The 20,028-nt window shown below is 39.9% G+C and overlaps 1 protein-coding gene across 2 annotated transcripts in view; it reads right to left on the bottom strand.

Annotated features, from left to right (window-relative positions):
- brip1 (BRCA1 interacting helicase 1) overlaps positions 1-7,731 on the bottom strand; it is a 34,169-nt gene extending 26,438 nt beyond the window's left edge. Inside the window, exons 1-6 of one of the 2 annotated variants that reach the window (XM_067365624.1) lie at positions 7,606-7,731; positions 7,131-7,257; positions 6,857-6,968; positions 6,094-6,285; positions 2,884-3,023; positions 2,637-2,795 (exon numbers count right to left, since the gene is read on the bottom strand). In XM_067365624.1, coding sequence (XP_067221725.1) covers positions 2,637-2,795; positions 2,884-3,023; positions 6,094-6,285; positions 6,857-6,968; positions 7,131-7,223 — 696 coding nt within the window. In that variant the 5' untranslated portion in view covers positions 7,224-7,257; positions 7,606-7,731. Of the gene's footprint in view, positions 1-2,636; positions 2,796-2,883; positions 3,027-6,093; positions 6,286-6,856; positions 6,969-7,130; positions 7,258-7,605 lie in introns of both variants that reach the window. The other variant, XM_067365623.1, reaches the window with a different exon arrangement.
- Positions 7,732-20,028: the final 12,297 nt, after the last annotated feature.

A 20,028-nucleotide genomic window follows, 5' to 3' on the forward strand; every position in this document is an offset into this window, starting at 1 on the left:
GCTGATGCGAATGGAACACTGTGCTAAAATGAAAGTGATTTGGAAAGTGTTCCATGTGTTACTACTCATGGTGAAGTCTGATTCTTAAATGAAACACTCCTATGCACATTACTCCTTTTTAGAGAATGAAAAAAAACAAAACACGCATGACCTATGAAGTCAAAAGATTCCTAAGTGAACAACTGAACCGGTTCTTTTTTAATGAATCAAAATCATACAGCACAAGTCTAATTATTCTTTTGAGACAGTTGTGAACCAAACACATACAGCATGACCAATGAATTCAAAAGATTCCCAAAGTGGACCATTTTTATGAACCTGTTCTTTTTTTTAAGAAGCAAATCATTTGCGACAAAAAAAGATTCGCAAGCAAATGACTCTTACAAGCCAGTGAATAAAAAAAAGCACAATCAATAAAGTCAAAAGATTCCCAAGTGAATGGCTTTTATGAACATACATTGATATACATAGCTAAATATTCGGATTCACAAAAAAAAAAAAAAAAAAAAAAAAACCTGACTCATAAAACACAGTGCATCAAAGTCAAAACATTCCCAAGTGAACGACTTTCATTAAAAAAAAAAAAAAAATACATAGCAACTAGTGAAGTCTAATTCTCGTACTAATGACTCTTATGAGCCAGTTGTTTTAGTGAATCATAAACTCTTACAAATGAGATTCTCAATTAATTAGACTCAAATTCAAAAGAATCATTTTAATGGAACTGTTCACCGAATCATTAAGACGAATCAGCATCAGAACCGGAATTGTTAAATTCTTGTTTGAAGAGGCGGAGGATCCTATAGAGTACTTATCAGTTACTGCTGAAAAACATTATAAGAGCTGGGTTTGTTCTGTTAGACAGTTGCATTTCTGTTTGCCAGGTGAGGTGTGGAGAGAGCAGCTCCTGTGTTTGAGATGGTGAGGCTAGATTGTCTATGCTCTACAATGGCCCTGTAGTGGAAGATGCAGGCCCAAGTGTGAGCGCGAACAATGGAGACTGCATTTCAACAGGCTGGCTCTGAGAGCCTGACACCTGAGAGACTGAAATCTCACACTGTCCGCCTGCCTGGGCCACTGCACCCTCACCATACAGATGGACAGAGAGAGAAGGAGATAGCGGGCGAGAGACAGAGACAGCGAGTGAAGCATTTCAGTGAGGTCTTTACTCCCTATAGCTCTACTGATAGCTGCCCCGGAGCGCCCCCACCCCGCAAATCCTCAATCTCACAAAGCACCTGTTTATCCCCGGAGCGCCGTAACCAGCGGGTGAACCCCATTCAATATTTATCCCAGGCTTTCACAGATCACTGCCAAGCAAGGCAAACCTCTTAATTAAACTGGAGCTCGCTTCAAAGGGCCCATTGAAGATGTCAGTCAGCGCTGGCAGGGGCCGAGAACGGTGTCAGGTGAGAGAGTGAAACCTAAGACCTGCTTTCTCTTCTTCCCCCTACCCAACACACCCCTAGGCCCGCCCATCAAGCCCGGGTCGTCCTCTTCGGAAATAGTCCACCAATCCCGAGGAACGCACCAGACAAGTCACTCCCTTTTCCATTGTGCCAGTTGTAAGCAATATGTCCTACGGTGTGACGGGGCGTTCACACCGACACAGATTCTTTTCACCACTGGCTATGTGAATACCTGCGGTGTTCGTTACACTGCATCAGATTTTCTAAGTGGCCAAATGCAGTACATGGAGATGCTGAGCTGCATTTTATAGCCCTGCACGTAAGCCTCTCTTAACAAGCCAAATGAATGTAACACCACATTAGGAGGATTTCTGCTTAATGTTAATGATGTGGTGCAAACTGTCAGTTTAAGGTTATCAAATTACAGATAAAGGTCAGGAATATTTCTGCAAAAAGAAAGACTGGATGACGTACCATAAAGTTCATGATCTAGTGAATCTAGCATCCCCAAACGGCAACAAAAACCCATTATTGCATTCAGTCAGACATTTCACTGTAGTGTGCATTGTTTTGGTACCAGTCTATGTATAAGGATGAAAGCAACAACGCATGCATACATTAAATCAGAGTCATATGGCTTGATGTGACACAGCACAAGTCAAATTACAATAATTTAAGAGAGATAATGCCTGCTTAGTGTGAAAAATACCTGCAATGAATCCCAATAATATCCCCTTGAACCTGTTTTGAACCATCCTCTGCTGCCACCCGGTGGTCAAGATATAATATAACACAATACATAATATTATATTGATAATATGATTTATTCAATAATAAATACTATTCCAGTGGCATCCTTAGCAAAACAGCGGAAGTCTGGGTATCTTAAAGGGATAGTTCACACAAAAATGATCATTTTTGTCATAATTTACTGATGATACTGATAATATTTTGAGAAATGCCAACAAAACTGTAACAACTTTCTTCAAAATATCATCTTTTTGTGTTCCACAGAATCAATAAAGTCATGCATGTTTGGAACAACATGAAGGTGAGTAAATGATCACAGAATTTCCATTTTCTAGTGAACTATCCCTTTAATGGATACTGGATGATGAAATGCAAAGAAATAGCTAACAGTGCTCTTTATAGCTATTTTTTTACACTATTACATCATATTCTCCAAATTAGAGATAAGAGTAGAAATTGAGTCTGAGGTGCACTCACAGGACACTGTGGCTGTGACTGACAGCAGTCAGCTCTGGCACCACTGTTCAATTCCATGGTCCAACTCTGAGTCCCAGGCACTGGTCTCTCCAGATTCTCCTCCTCTTCATCATCATCAATGTAAATCACTCCTCGTTCAAGACATCTTCGCTTGCTGCTCTGTGTAAAGAAAAAAACTGAGTGTGATGACAAGGCTCAACAAGCCATACGTTAATGTCATTGCAATAGAAGCTATTGGCAGCAGTACCTTTTGCTCTGTGCCTGGTGTACGAATGCGCTTCCTGTCAATCTTAAAATCATCATCTTGTTCTCCATTGGAGAGAGAGGCTTGAAGTTTCTCAGAGAGACGGGAAGACAAAGTCGCCTTTCTAGGCTGGTCACTTTGGACTGCTGAAACAAAGATGCATACTTTGAGAAAATGGGTTAACTTAAGTAATGTATCACAGTGATTTCTAAACAGTGCTAAATCTACTTCTAAAGTCCTTCTAAAGTATTGTTTTTTTCGATATATCTTTAATTTAGTGTGTAATATATAGCTGTTTGTAAATGTAAAGGGTCTGCAAAGTTTCAGAGATTAAAGTGCATGATAAATGGAGTTATTGAGTAAGCTCTTGGAAAGGAGGGGTTTAAAGTAGAGATGCACTGGTCGACTGGCCATAAATCGGAACTGGACGGTTTTTGCTTCAAATGCACAATTGTTTTTTCATTTTATTTTGGCAGATTTCTATTCCAGACATGCACACAAACTGCATTGCAATCAATTGACGATGAACAGACTCGCCAGCAGATACTGAAAAATGCACAACAAGCTTACTATGCTTGAAATACTGGAAGAAAAATATAAATATTGAATATAGGGCAGGGATTTATATTATTTGTATATCTGAAGGGAACCGACTGTTCTCAGAGAAGTTTCAATGGCATTTTCTTTTCCTCTTGTCTCCATATAATGTCTATTAAAATAGTGTTTATGAGCACAGCAGCAGTAATCAAGGAAACGAAACGGCTACTGTTCCATAAGCACCACCTACTGTCAGAGCAGAGTGAATTTGCATTTTCATTCAGATCTGTCATTTTTGTTTTGTGCAGATGTGTCTTATGTAGCATAATTTCACAAATCTAAAGTCAGACCATTCTGTTTTTGTTTTAAATCGTGATATAATACAATCTTGTTTAAATCAAAAACAACTGCTAATGCTACAGGTGTGTGTAGCATCTTTGTTTGGATCATGATTGAAAAGCAGTGGTTGCCTCTAATTTAAAAAAAGCTAGAGATATTGTTGTTGTTTAAGGCCAGCTTGACCTGTTAAAGAGCAAATAAACAACAAATAAATTTGCTTAAAGGGGAAAAAAAATACGAAATAAATAAATAAATAAATAAATAAATAAATAAATAAATAAATAAATAAATAAATAATAATCGACAACCGGTATCGGAATCTGCCAAATTGCCTGTTTAAAAATAAATAAATAAATAAAATAAATCAGAATCTGCCATGAAAAATCATGATCGGTGCATCCCTAGTTTAAAGAGATCATTTCAGACACTGTGAGAAAAAGAGGTGATGTTGGATTACTATTCATTTTGTTAGTGAAAATCCCATGAATATGACGAGATGACATCATTAAACGATAACTGTGACTTTATCAACATGCAATATCTGCGAGCAAACCATCTGATCGGATGGACTGTAATAAATCCAAACATGGATTGTGGTTGATGAATAAGTTAACTTACGCAAACACTGTGAGAACACAAAGTAATTTTTGTTGTTGTTTTAATAGAAAAACATTAACATGATTTGGAATGAATATTATGAATTTTATTGTTGTAGCTTTTAAGAGAATTTTCTTTTTTTATCAGTTTTCACAAAGTAATAAGTGTTAATTTATATGATAAATATAATTATCTAGGAAACTAGATGAGGTAAAATAAACAATGCATATGCGTTGATGTTCTCTTGATTTGTGCTATGTGAAAAGTGCAGTAATTCTGTTAAAATTCAAAAATAATTTTTTCAAATGACAACAATCGTTGTAGATATAATTTTGTTGTAGTTTATAATTTCTAGCTAGCCTCTGTTTTGTTTGACAACACTTCGAACGTAAACAGAAAGTTACTCCACCCAGGATTACTTAGAGCACCTTTAATTGATGGCTGCAACACACTCCAAAAACGTTGAGTCAAAGGCAAAATAAAAATGAAAAGATCAAAGAATATCAAAGTTAAGCTGTTTTGAAACAGTCCACAATTAGCAGGTGAATTGTTAATAGGTAAGAGTATTGTGTTTGGGTTTAAAAGGTGCATCTCAGTCTTACATTTACATTTACATTTAGTCATTTAGCAGACGCTTTTATCCAAAGCGACTTACAAATGAGAGTAGTAGAATCAATTAAATCAACATGAGAACAACAGTATGTAAGTGCTGAGTGAAGTCACAGTTATGTCAGTAAAGTGCTCATAGCGAATTTTTTTTTTTTTTTTTTTTTTTTTTATAAATAAATACACAGATAGGAGAAGAATATTAGTCAAGGTAAGTGCTACTACTACTGGGTCAAGTGCTGACGAAAAAGATACGTCTTTAGCATTTTTTTGAAAATGGCTAGAGACTCGGCTGCTCGGATAGAGCGTGGTAGGTCATTCCACCAGCCAGGAACAGTCCCGGAGAAGGTCCGTGAGAGTGATTTTGTGCCCCTATGTGATGGCACCACAAGGCGCCGTTCACTTGCAGAACGCAGGTTTCTGGAGGGCGCGTAAGTCTGAAGTAGTGAGTTAAGGTATAGCGGTGCAGAGCCAGCTGTCGTTCTGTAAGCAAACATCAGAGCCTTGAATTGGATGCGAGCAGCTACTGGCAGCCAGTGCAGACTGATGAAGAGAGGAGTGACGTGCGCTCTCTTCGGTTCGTTGAAGACCAGTCTTGACCAGTCTTGGCAAGCAAAGATGGGTTACCGCTTTGTGCCAAATTTCATGAGAATTGTCAAACAATTCAAAAATCTTTCTCAATGCAAGCCTATAAAGTATTTAGGTCTTTCACCATCTACCATACATAATATTGTGAAAAAATTCAGGGAAGGAGGGTAAGGCAGGATAGTATTGTAGGAGACCCACAAAACAAAATTAAGGGCCTTTAAAACAGCATAATGGACTAATTGTAAGTAAAATACAGTAAGTAATGAGTTTGTAGAATCATCTTAATGTTATAAGATGTCTTTCTATTGCATTGTATTTGCTTGCTATGCACAAAAAAATAACATAAAGCTAAACCACCATATGAGCTGATTCCCAAAACAAATGATTCTTTTGAGCCAGTTATTTTAATATATTGTTCAAAAGGCTTACACACTCACAACTGAGTTATTGGTTAGAATCAGCATAAATTACGCACTGAATCCATCACATGGTTAGGGAATTAACCTGACTTACGGCACCGTACAAAATGTTTCAGAAAATGCTCACCTCCTTTTGACAGAGAAGTTGTAGCTTCAGCAGAAGTACCTTCACTGGTAAGATCCACCAGTGGTGGTTTAGATGCTGTGCTGTTGAAAGTGGGATATGCATTTCGGCTATGGCACACACACTGACATGGAGTAACCACTTCTGGTTTCTTAAAGTCAGCCGAACTGGTGCCTGCATCCGGCTGTTCCTTACCTTAACATATGACAAAATTAACAAAATAAAAGGCATCATAAATGCATTGTTTTTTAGAGAAACAGCATTAACAAGAGTTTATTTTCACATACGTCATACATACAGGGTTCCTACACATTTTTCATTTCAAAATCCCTTACATTTCCAGACTCAAATTTCCAAATCTATCTGTACATTTTCCAGACCATAATAAATTGTTCATACAGCAATATATAAGGTGTATAGTACAGTCATCTGTAAATATTTTTAATTTTCTCTTTTTTTCCATTGGTTTTCTTGAAGTGATAACATGCGCTAACATGACAAACCTAAAAACGGTTTATAACTTGCATATATTCACCTCTGACACATTGGTTTGATACGATAAATATGGATTGACGTCACATGATCAGCAAACAGTAAAGTACAGTCTGATTTACATGATTGTTTGATCCATTATCTGATGCTCTCTATACCTAAGTCAGAGTAGATGCCAGAACCAGAAAAGTTAAAAACATTACAACTCATTGTAATGTTTCATTACCCATTTCATTACTCAATTTTTACTCATTGTAAAAATTTCTAGACATACCAAACTGTGCTTTCTGCCATGCAAGGGCCGAACAAAGCAAAGCAAGACTCTTCCCACTGCCAGTAGGACTCTCCAAAAGACAGTGCTGCCCATGGTTAAGTCCACGAATGATCTAAGAGATAAAAAAAACAAGACATGAAAATTACAGACATATCAATGAAAAGTAAAGCTTTGTATGCAGATGTTACAATGATACTGATGATAAAGGATTATGCTCATTAACTGTAAAACACATGAAAAAATCTGTCAGTAGGCTCAAGACGACAGATCTTACTGAATTCATCATGGCCAGCTGAGAGGGATAAGCTTTGCAGGGGAAGTTTATTTTCACCCCTCCTATGGTGTAGTCCACTGGAGCCGCAGCCATTCTGTGTGTCTCTGTGTCCAGAGGAGGTCAGTGTCTGAGGACACAAACATCAGAGCTTCATGAGACTGGAAAACTGTCTTCATTTGACATGTTGACAGCTCAGCTTCACCTATCAAACTGTATTGTGGGTGCGTTAAACACTAAATTTACACCAAATTTGCCTGAAATTATCTATCTTAATTACGCGAGTATTATTTGAACTGACACTTGACCTAATTGATAATATATGTAATATAACACGTTATTCAATCGACTACAAAAGAATAAACGAGTGTTTTATTATAACATTTAATACGAAACTGTCTACGTAGCAAAATTGTTTCATATATTTGCTAATACCGCATAAAAATAACACAGGTGACAGTTAGGCTACTTGGTTTACCTCAGGAGTAATGTAAATGAGAGGAATAGCAGATAGATTACTCCGAAACGAAAAAATACATTTTTGACCAGTTAAAAATGGCTGTGTAAACAAAACGAGGCACGAAAACGAAAATCCCGCGCTGCAGCACCCAAAACAAGACGTCATTCCATACTACGTCGTCAACGTGACGTCTGCAGTCAAAATAAAAGACACTTGTCCTTAACTTTGATTTACTTTAATTTTTCTCAATAAATAATGTCACATATTTTCCAGTTTTTCACATACTTTTATATCTTAAATGTTGGCAGAATTAAATTATCCTGTAGTTTCTTCTGAACAGCTGAATAAAAGGAAAGTTTTGATATTCAGATTTCTTTTGGCTATAAATACGCAGTGCGCTGTCATAGACATGCAAATAATACCAAATATCGTTCTCCATGATTTGTGAATTAAGGTGACGCTGTCATTTGGGCCGAAATCAGGTTTTTTTCGTAGCGACTCTTAATTTTATAATGGCTATATAGCTCCAAATGTTGGACACTTAGAGGAATGAAACTGGTGTCATCTTCACCAGCTTGATCTGTGAATTTTTTCACAGCAAAGCTCTTGTCCGTAAACCCCTTGGTAAGACCGCCAGTAAGGAATGTGAAATAAAAGCGTTCTTCATGTTTAACGTCTATTACCAATGAACACGCAGACTGCTGGAATAAAATAACATTGTTTTAGGTCGAGCTCGATTTGTGATCACTTTCACAATAGCATTTTATCTCGTGGTCGTGTTTCTCTTTGCTCTGCCCCCCGTTTTTTGTATAATATGATATATATATATATATATATATATATATATATATATATATATATATATATATATATATATATATATTATATAAATGACCTTGTACAGATAATGTACATCACTATTCTCATCTGTGAAAACTTTCACAGTTCAGTACGGGTCAGCTGACCCATCCCAGGGTCACTAACATCGCTATTCTGATCTGTGAAAACTTTCACAATTGAGTTTTGGTCAGCTGACCCTTCCCTGGGTCACTAACATCGCTATTCTGATCTGTGAAAACTTTCACAGTTCAGTACAGGTCAGCTGACCCATCCCAGGGTCACTAACATCACTATTCTGATCTGTGAAAACTTTCACAGTTCAGTACGGGTCAGCTGACCATTCCCTGGGTCACTAACATCGCTATTCTGATCTGTGAAATCTTTCACAGTTGAGTTTTGGTCAGCTGACCCTTCCCTGGATCATGTACATAACTTTTCTGGTCTGTGAAAACTTTCACAGTTCAGTACGGGTCAGCTGACCCATCCCAGGGTCACTAGAATCACTTTTCTGATCTGTGAAAACTTTCACAGTTCAGTACGGGTCAGCTGACCCATCCCAGGGTCACTAACATTGCTATTCTGATCTGTGAAAACTTTCACAGTTGAGTTTTGGTCAGCTGACCCTTCCCTGGGTCACTAACATCGCTATTCTGATCTGTGAAACATTTCACAGTTGGGTTTGGGTCAGCTGACCCTTCCCTGGGTCATGTGCATAACTTTTCTGAACTGTGAAAGTTTACACAGATCAGAATAGTGATGTACATGACCCTGGGATGGGTCAGCTGACCCGTACTGAACTGTGAAAGTTTTCACAGATCAGAAAAGTGATGCTAGTGACCCAGGGAAGGGTCAGCTGACCAAAACTCAACTGTGAAAGTTTTCACAGATCAAAATAATGATGTTAGTGACCCAGGGAAGGGTCAGCTGACCCGTACTGAACTGTGAAAGTTTTAACAGGCCAGAATAGTGATGTACATGACCCAGGGAAGGGTCAGCTGACCAAAACTCAACTGTGAAAGATTTCACAGATCAGAATAGCGATGTTAGTGACCCAGGGAAGGGTCAGCTGACCCATACTGAACTGTGAAAGTTTTAACAGGTCAGAATAGTGATGTACATGACCCAGGGATGGGTCAGCTGACCCGTACTGAACTGTGAAAGTTTTCACAGATCAGAATAGTGATGTTAGTGACCCAGGGAAGGGTCAGCTGACCAAAACTCAACTGTGAAAGTTTTCACAGATCAGAATAGCGATGTTAGTGACCCTGGGATGGGTCAGCTGACCCGTACTGAACTGTGAAAGTTTTCAAAAATGAGAATAGTGATGTACATTATCTGTACAAGGTTATTTATATAATATATATATATATATATATATATATATATATATATATATATATATATATATATATATAATATTATACAAAAAAATGGGGGGCAGAGCAAAGAGAAACACGACCACGAGATAAAATGCTATTGTGAAAGTGATCACAAATCGAGCTCGACCTAAAACAATGTTATTTTATTCCAGCAGTCTGCGTGTTCATTGGTAATAGACGTTAAACATGAAGAACGCTTTTATTTCACATTCCTTACTGGCGGTCTTACCAAGGGGTTTACGGACAAGAGCTTTGCTGTGAAAAAATTCACAGATCAAGCTGGTGAAGATGACACCAGTTTCATTCCTCTAAGTGTCCAACATTTGGAGCTATATAGCCATTATAAAATTAAGAGTCGCTACGAAAAAAAACCCTGATTTCAGCCCAAATGACAGCGTCACCTTAATTCACAAATCATGGAGAACGATATTCGGCATTATTTGCATGTCTATGACAGCGCACTTCGTATATATAGCCAAAAGAAATCTGAATATCAAACCGCAAACTATCTTTACTGCGGTTGCGAACCGTGCTATAATGGCATGAAAAGGATTTTCAGTAATTTTCCTGTCGTAAATATGCACAGAGGATACGAATTGACATATAACTTTTTTTTTTTTTTTTTTTAAAGGAAAACCACGCACAGTTTTACACTTTGTTGGAAGTGATACTGAGGGTTTATCAAATAAAGTGAAACTGACCTTATTATTTTTCAAAATAAAAGTAATTCTAATTAAATGTCCACCCCAAAAAAATTAAATATACCTAAAGGGGGAAAAACATTTCAGTTAAATTTTAAGGAAGATCCGCATGTTTATTGTACGTGACGATAAGTAACGTTATATCTGGATGAATCATATATGAAAGTTATGCATAACCTGTTAAATTTCGAGGAAAAAACTCGTTAAATTTCGAGAAAAAAGTCATTAAATTATGAGAACAAATTCGTTAAATTATGAGAAAAAAAGTAGTTAAATTTCGAGAAAAAAGTCGAGATAAAATGTTGAGAATAAAGTCATTAAATTATGAGAATAAAGTCATTAAATTACGAGAAAAAAGTCGTTAAATTATGAGAACAATTTTGTAATTTAACGAATTTGAGAAAAAAGTGGAGATAAAATGTTGAGAATAAACTCGTTAAATTACGAGAAAAAAGTTGTTAAATTACGCGAAAAAAGTCGAGATAAAATGTTGAGAATAAACTTGTTAAATTACAAGAAAAAAGTCATTAAATTACGAGAAAAAAATTCATTAAATTATGAGAAAAAATTCGTTAAATTATGAGAAAAATGTCGTTAAATTTTACGGAAGAGGACTAGGGCCAAGCAATAACAATAAAAAAAAAACATCTCGAGATTAAAGTTGTTAAATTTCGAGGAAAAAGTTTAAATAAAATGTTGAGAATAAATTTATTAAATTACGAGAAAAAAGTTGTTAAATTACGAGAAAAAAGTCGAGATAAAATGTTGAGAATAAAGTCATTAAATTATGAGAATAAAGTCATTAAATTACGAGGAAAAAGTTGTTAAATTATGAGAACAATTTTGTAATTTAACGAATTTGTTCTCGTAATTTAACGACTTTTTTCTCATAATTTAATGACTTTATTCTCAACATTTTATCTCGACTTTTTTCTCGAAATTTAACGAGTTTTTCTCGAAATTTAACACCTTAAACCTCGAGATGGTTTTATTTTTTTATTATTGCTTGGCCCTAATCCTCTTCCGTAGTTAAGCAGTATCACAAACGTAACGGATTTCAATATTACACGAGTGCTGTTTTTGTCCCAAATAAATTGAGTGCAAAATGCAATACTTATTTAAGTTTAAAATAAGTTTATATTGTGTTATTTTCGACAATATATTGTCTATTTTGTTCAGTTTTGCCAATGAAACTATAAAGACAAAGCAGAACTGTTCGTCTCCACGCAGTACACAGCAGTGTTTCATTTCTGAATCTGCATTTTGAATGTAACAAAAGTGATTCAGCGGACCATTCATAAAAGACTTGAAGCGGCGCTACACACAGACCGACCGGTGTATGACATCAAAGACTTACACTGATATAGGTTACGCTTACCAATTTCTTGTTATCCACGTGGACATCGATGTCCTCACTGTAAGACACTGTTTTTCATTTTCTTTTTAATTTTCTGTTCTGCGCCTCAGACAGCTTCCCTCCTCTGTCCATTTTGGACACGTGACTGTCCGTAGCAGAGCAACGGCTCTTGTCGAAACGGTGAGCAGTTGATATCACTTCAATTTAAAATGCTAAACAAACATTAGTTTTCACCAAACATCATTTTTAAATGTATTTTAAACGTTTTATTCAAAAAGATTTTCAAATAAGTTTAGTCACAAATGGCGCCCCCCTCTGTGCGGCGCCCCTATGCACTGCATACACTGCATACCCCATTTTTGCGCCACTTTTTTACAGTCTATGCACTGGACCCAGGAACACATCTATATCAGGACGTGCTGAAAGTTATTCGTCAGGTGGCACTGATATACACATACAGGTAAGAGGATACTACTTTGAGAAAGTTTATCCAGGTTTATCCAGAGTTTGAGATATAACAAACTTATCTCGTTTTTATTAAAACACTGATTATGTAGTAGGCCTAGCCTACTGGGGCAAGAAAAACTACAGAACTGGAGAAGAATCTTTTCTTACAAAGAAACAATTTTGAATGAATCTTTTTGAAGTTTTCATGTTGGAGTTCATTCTTCTCCGTCATTCATATTCTCACATTATGTTTCCCTTGCCTATCAGTTAACTTGGTTAGGCATCATTAGATGCATACATAATAATGCCTCAATTTTATTGTAAATATTTAAAGATCTAGCTTTATTTCAATAAATGAACAAATTGATAAAGGAAGATTTTCAGCAATATGGTGTCACAAAGGAGCCGCCATTTTTGTTTTTATGAATTAGCCTTAGATGTTGGTGACTCTTAAAAAAACACACACACACACACACACACACACACACACACACACACACACACACACACACACACACACACACACACACACACACAAAACACTATCACTTATTTCTTTTAAATAATTATAAATAATAAGAAATAAAAAATAATAATAATAAAAAAAAAAACATGGGCCATAGTTAAACTCATAGAAGGTGAAATATGGCAAATGGACCTTCAGGGTGAAGCCCAAATTGGTTTGCCCGATGTATGGAATGTTTAACAGTGTAGATCTAAAACTAAAATTGCGGAATTATCATCTGAGGAAAGATGGAATCAGGGAAAACAAAGTCTTGTAAAACAGTGTTATTCAACAGGAGTCTGGATGACACCAACTAGTTAATAAGGATGAGGCAGGATTATTCTGAGGCTTCATGCACAATCTATGATTATGGTGATCCCAAGATGCTTGGTGATGTAATTGCACCTTGAAAATGTGCCCGTAATCCCAGGATTAGCATTATTAACATGCTCAGAGTGCCGTAAACCTCATTTCCATATCACTCAGCATTTCAGATGTGATATTTCTGCAGGTTTGGTGTTCAGAAAAGCTCAGAGAAAATGAGAGGTTTAATTCTCAAGACTTATTTTGTGCATGTTTGACAGTATGCAGCTACCTATGACTCCAGTGCTCCAAGCTAAAGCAAAACAATAGCATGTTGGGCGGGGGTGATATTACATTGAAAAGCAGCATAGTGCAAATCCCAACAGATAAAACAATGACATTCACTAGAATCTCTAGACCTGAGGACATAACACCTGCCACTACCTTCACTTTGAGCTTGAGATGTAATAAGTTCCTACACCAGATATAATGTAATTGATATAATAAATATAACACTCATACTCATTTGTATTTGCAGGTGTGTATTTGAGAGAAGAAGCTGATGGGCATCTAGTGATTCTGTCTTCACCCCAGCTGGACCGGCAGGACCTCATGACCTACATTCATATCCAGCTGTCAGCCCAACAATATCACCTACATCCTCTGCCAGCAGGTACATGACTAAAGGTTCCACAAGTTGATGTTGTGGTATCACCTAAGATGCCTATAATAATCTTGCACATCATTTGCTTTATTTGTTAACATCCATCAGAGCAGTGTAGTTGTGCAACTTGTGTTGATGTCAAAGGCAACTGTGTCTGTCTCTAGATTGCATTTGCAAGTGTGTGTGTGTGAGCTCGCATTTGAGCTCTGCGGTAAGAAATGATCTGCGGTGTTCATTAAAGCCTGTTCACTGTTTTTGCTATAGCATATTTATTTTTATTTTTTTCCACTAGTGATTTTAAAAGGATAACCATAAAAAAAGCTGCTTAGTTTATTCAGAGTTAGTGGCAAAACCAATGGAGCAGAAATAGATTATACCTTCGAATTGAATCTTTGGATAATTTGTATTCTTATATTTGCCTTCATAATGGAATAACAAAGAAACCGTTCATTTGTCACATATTCGACCCTTCTCATGAACGTAAAAAAAACTATTCTCATGTCGTTTTTTCATATTTTCCGATTTTTCAGCATTTGCCAGATACTTTTATTAAAAACAACTTACATTGAATTCAAAGAATACGTTTTATTAGTTCTAGCATTCTCTGAGAAATAAACCCTTGACCTTGACGCTGCTAGGACCATGCTCTTTTGTTTGAGCTACAAGAATGCTTTATTTTCTTTGAAGCCACTTATCGATTACAGCTAAGCCCCAAACATAATTGTTCTCAGCGAGATGGTTCATAAAGCAGCTCATATAAGTCACACTGGATAAAGGCATATGCTAAATGCATAAATGCAAATGCATTAACTTAAAGTCGGCATGAAACATTTGCGACTTTACTTCACTATTGTAATGTATATATATTCATGTGAAATGGCTTTTCGAACAAGAAAAAATGTAGAGTGGGACTTCATTTTGTCCTTCTGGAATTGATTGGATCATTGGATTATATGATATCCTCTAGGAAAACCCACATAATTCATTGTTGTAGAAAAAACACCTTCTTTCGTCCAGGACCCTGTTTAAATGTACATATAGTTTTGCCTCAAATACAATTTATATCCCACTGCTAACTGGTGCTTCTTATTGCACTATGCACAATACATAGTCAATGTCTCCCACGTCTGTATATAATATACACTGTAAACCTGTAGTTGGCAAAACTCAAAAAAATTGAGGCAATCAGTTGCCTCAAAATGTTTAAGTTAAGAAATTCAAAGTTTAAGTAAGCAAAACTGACAGAGTTTTTATTTTGTACTCATACATTTTAATTGTTCTTAACGTAAAATGTTTGAGTACACTAATTCATACATTTAACGTAAAATTTTCATGTAACCTCAATGTAAACATTTTATTAGTGTACACTTAGCTACAACAAGCTAATTCAGAAAAAGCTAACTTGCTAATTTGCTAACATGTTATAACACTTCATTTTAGCATTTACTCTCCCTTTCGAGTCCCATGGGCAAAGCATGCTGGGAAATAGAAATCCCAGCCCAGAGTTCAGTTAAATTTAAGATTGTCTAAAATGAAAAGAAATAAGTTCATAAAACTCAAAACAATGAAACAGTTCACTTGACTTAAAAGATGTCTGTTCTGTGAACTTGAAAAAGAAAAGTTATAAATACTTGTAAAAGTTATTTTGACTGAAATAATTTGTTTAATTTAAGTTTGTCCTACTCAAACCAATTAATTCCTTTGAGCGTTGGGGTTTACAGTGACTACAATTCAAAATATAGTAAAAATAGTAATATTGCAAAATAGTATTACAATTTAAAATATCTGCTTTCTATTTTAATATGTTTTAAAATGTTATTTATTCCCTTGATGGAAAAGTTTTTTTTTTTTTTGTTTAATCAGTTTTCATTAAACTTATTATTTTTGTGGAATCATGATAGGCCTACGTGTTTTTTTTTTTGTTTGTTTTTTTCAGGATTATTTGATGAAGAGAATGTTGAAACATTACAAGTGACATTGTAAGTGTCTTTACTGTCACTTTTGATCCGTTTAATGTTGAATAAACGTACTAATTATTAATGACCCCAAACTTTTGAATGGTACTATGCAGATACAGGTACACAAAGCTGCAAAGGTGTTTGTCTTGTGCAATTGCTGTGAAATCTCTCTCTTTGACCACAGGATGGCAGTATGATGTCAGGACTAGTCCTAGAGCTTCTTTGTTCTCTTGCCAACACATGTTGTGCTGTTTTTCTATAATTACTAAGAACAGAAAAAATGTATCCTCGGGTTAAAATAAATAGCCTTTCACAGTTAATTTAATTGACTTTTTGCACATAACCGAGGTAATTCTGTCTCTGCCTCCGTCACAAACAAGAATAACAGTGCAAATGGTTGCCGAACAGACGTCTACACTGTCAGTGAGTTTGTCAGACAAACTGCAGTTTTGTGGCCTAAATGTGGCACTTATTTTATCACAATGATATCGTTTTGCAAATAAATGTATTTCCTAGAGAAATAGGAAGTAGGTAGTTGGCACTCATGCACACACAGTTTCCTGCGACCCAGCCAGGCTGTTAAGAATGGCATATTCGAGCTGTACAGCAAGGCTTTCTCCGCTTGCTCGCTCACTCTCTCTGAATATCCTCATCTAGTGTCACTACAGCGGCATGGTGTAAATTGAGGTCACAGTCACGCTTTGTTTTGTATGCTGCTCAGACTAACTTCTTAATCATCTGCCCCCCCTCACACACACACATACATTCACAGCCATCTCGTGGCAGTGTGTCTATCTGAGGCGCTGTTTTTGGTGACAGCAAGTGCTGTGTCCCTGCCGGCCCAGGGCAGGTACCCCATGCTGACGTGTTTAATTGTGTGCGTTTCCTGTCCACTATGACAAGTATGCGTTCACAATGTGCCAAGAGAACAAGGGCAACTCGCCAACATGTGCCACTATGTTCACATGAATAGGTGGTCAGAAAGAACTGGGCACAGCTGACCATACCAAAGGAATGGCTTGTGTCATACAGTTATTTGTGGAAAATGTCCAATTAAATATGCTTCAGCTTGATATGTAACATTTTTCCAGTCGTTCTTACTGGTTTTTATTGTTGATAAAAGTTCATTTGATTAGTTTCACATTTTTATGGGTCCAGATGCATAAAAATAGCCATTATGTTAAAACTGTCTTAAAGGATTTGTTCACTTAATAATAATTAAAATTTCCTGATAATTTACTCACCCCATGTCATCCAAAATGTTTGACTTTTCCAATGTGATTACGTAATGTGTGGCGCATCGCAGAGCTAGTCCAAGACGAGCATTTGTGGTTAAAAAGTGTATATATATATATATATATATATATATATATATTGTGACGGGGTGAAGTAGGACACGAGTCGAGGATGGAGGGTAAGTTCCCCGAAGGGTGGTTTTTATTCAAGTAAAGGGTGGTTTGGTGCTCGGTGCTCAGCTTCCTTGTTTTGGGTGCGCTGGTGCAGTGTGGGTCCGTGCTCTCCTGTGGGCGTTGGGGCTGGCGGTCACACGCTGCTCTCTGTAGGCACAATAAAAGAAAGGGTTAGCCGAGTCTTGCGGAGACATCTCTCACCTCTGTGTTTGCTTGCAGGGTTTAAATGAGCAGTGCTTGATGGGACGCAGGTGTGGCCACTCAGCCCGTGATGAGCAGGTGCAGGTGTGCCTGCTCAGTTTCCAGGGCGACGCTGATGAGAGCTCGGGACACGCGTCACACTCCCCCCCCAAGCGTCGTCCTGTTCCTATGGAGAAGCGGGGAGATCGGGGGAGGGTGGGGAGTGGAACCTGACAGACCTGCGAAAGCCGACCACAGCCGGGAGAGTCCGTCGGCGTTTGCGTTGGCCGTCCCCGCTCGGTGTTGCACGGTGAAGTTGAAGTCCTGGAGCGCAAGAAACCACCGCGTCACCCTGGCGTTCGTCTCCTTGGCTCGGGCCATCCACTGTAGGGGAGCGTGATCGGTTACGAGGGTGAAGTGGCGGCCGAGGAGGTAATACCTGAGCTCCAGGACTGCCCACTTGACGGCCAACGCTTCCCTTTCTACCGTGGCGTATCGTTGTTCCGCAGGGGTCAGCTTTCGGCTTATGAACATCACCGGGTGTTCCTCACCGTCATGGTCCTGCGATAGGACGGCTCCCAACCCGGTGTCTGAGGCGTCCGTCTGCAGCAGGAAGGGGCAGTTGAAGTCGGGGGCTCGGAGGACTGGTTCCGTCGTGAGGGCTGCCTTTATCCGGTGGAATGCCGTTTCCGTCTCAGGGGTCCACGGGACCTTCTCCGGCTGCCCCTTCCTGGTCAGGTCTGTCAGGGGAGAAGCTAAGGAGGAGAAGTTAGGGATAAAGCAGCGGTAATACCCCGCCAACCCCAAAAAGGCCCGTACCTGTGTCTTGGAGGTGGCCGCGCCGCGGAGAGGATAGCTGCCACCTTCTTCTCTTGTGGTTTAATGAGGCCGCGACCCACCTGATACCCCAAGTACTTCGCCTCGGCGAGGGCCAGATGACACTTCCGGGGGTTGGCGGTCAGGCCAGCCCCGCGTAGTTCCGTTAGCACCCTCCGCAGCCGCTCCAGATGGTCCTCCCAAGTCTCCGAATGAATGATGACGTCGTCGAGATAGGCCGCCGCATATGCTTGATGCGGCCGGAGGAGGATGTCCATTAACCGTTGGAAGGTGGCCGGGGCCCCGTGTAGGCCGAAGGGAAGGACCCGGTACTGCCAGTGGCCACTTGGGGTAGAGAAGGCCGTCTTTGGTTTGGCCTGTTCCGTCAAGGGGACCTGCCAGTAGCCCTTGGTAAGGTCGAGAGTGGAGATGAACCGGGCCCTTCCCAGACGGTCCAACAACTCGTCTACGCGGGGCATTGGGTAACAGTCAAATTCTGAAACTTCGTTTAGGCGACGGAAGTCGTTACAGAAGCGGAGGGTGCCGTCGGGCTTTGGAACCATGACGATGGGGCTGGACCAGGGACTGCGCGATGGTTCAATTACCCCTAACCTCAGCATCTCCTGTACCTCGTCCTCGATGGCGTGTCGCCGAGCCTCCGGGACACGGTAGGGCCGCTGCCGGACGATGGTCCCCGGTGGTGTGCGGATGTCATGCTCCAAGACGTGGGTCCGCCCAGGCTGGGGGAGAACACATCCGAAAACTGACTGACCAGGTGTTGCAGCTCCGACTTCTGGGCGGCGGAGAGTTGGGGATCCATATCAACAACCACGGGAGTCGAGCTGGTGTAGGCCGAGAGCTGGGGCCCGGTCCCGACCCAGCGCTTCATAAGGTTGACGTGGTAGAGCTGATCCTTCTTCCTTTTACCTGGTTGCCGCACACGGTACGTGACGGGACCGACCTTTTCTGTGACGGTGTAGGGACCTTGCCAGGTGGCCAAGAACTTGCAGGCGGCCGTGGGAACCAGCACCAGGACGTGGTCTCCTCGCTGGAACTCCCGTGGTTGGGCCGCCCGGTTGTAATATCGTTGCTGCGCCTGTTGCGCCTTGACGAGGTGTTCCCGGACAATGGGCATAACTCGGTCGATTCGCTCCCTCATCTCGCGCACATGTTCGATGGTGGTCCGGTGTACCGCCGGTTGTTGTTCCCAGGCCTCTCGGGCAACGTCCAGCAGACCGCGGGGTTGTCGGCCGAAGAGCAGCTCGAACGGAGTAAAGCCGGTGGAGGCCTGAGGGATCTCTCGAACCCCGAAGAGTACGTAGGGGAGCATTTGGTCCCAGTCCCGCTTATCTTCGGCCGCCACCCGGCGCAACATCTGTTTGAGGGTCTGGTTAAAGCGTTCGACGAGCCCGTCGGTCTGGGGGTGGTGCACCGTGGTGCGGAGCTGTTGGACTTTCAGGAGTTTACAGACATCCGCCATCATCCGGGACATGAACGGGGTGCCCTGGTCAGTCAGGATCTGGGAGGGGATGCCAACCCGGCTGAAGAGGAGGAACAGCTCCTGGGATATCGCCTTCGTGGTGGCTTTACGGAGGGGAACGGCCTCAGGGTAACGGGTGGCATAATCCACGATGACGAGGATGTGTTCATGCCCCCGGGCGGACTTCGGCAGCGGCCCCACCAAATCCATCCCAATCCGTTCGAAGGGCACCTCTATGATGGGCAGCGGTATCAGCGGGCTGGGGGGAGGTGTCCGAGGTGACGTCCGTTGGCACGTTGGGCAGGCCTGGCAGAATCGTCGAACTTCTGCCTCTAGGCCCGGCCAGTGGAACCGGTCGCGGAGACGCTGGATCGTGTTTTGGGCCCCCAGGTGGCCTGCCAT

Source organism: Chanodichthys erythropterus, chromosome 17, assembly GCF_024489055.1.
Source record: "Chanodichthys erythropterus isolate Z2021 chromosome 17, ASM2448905v1, whole genome shotgun sequence".
Classification (NCBI taxonomy): domain Eukaryota; kingdom Metazoa; phylum Chordata; class Actinopteri; order Cypriniformes; family Xenocyprididae; genus Chanodichthys; species Chanodichthys erythropterus.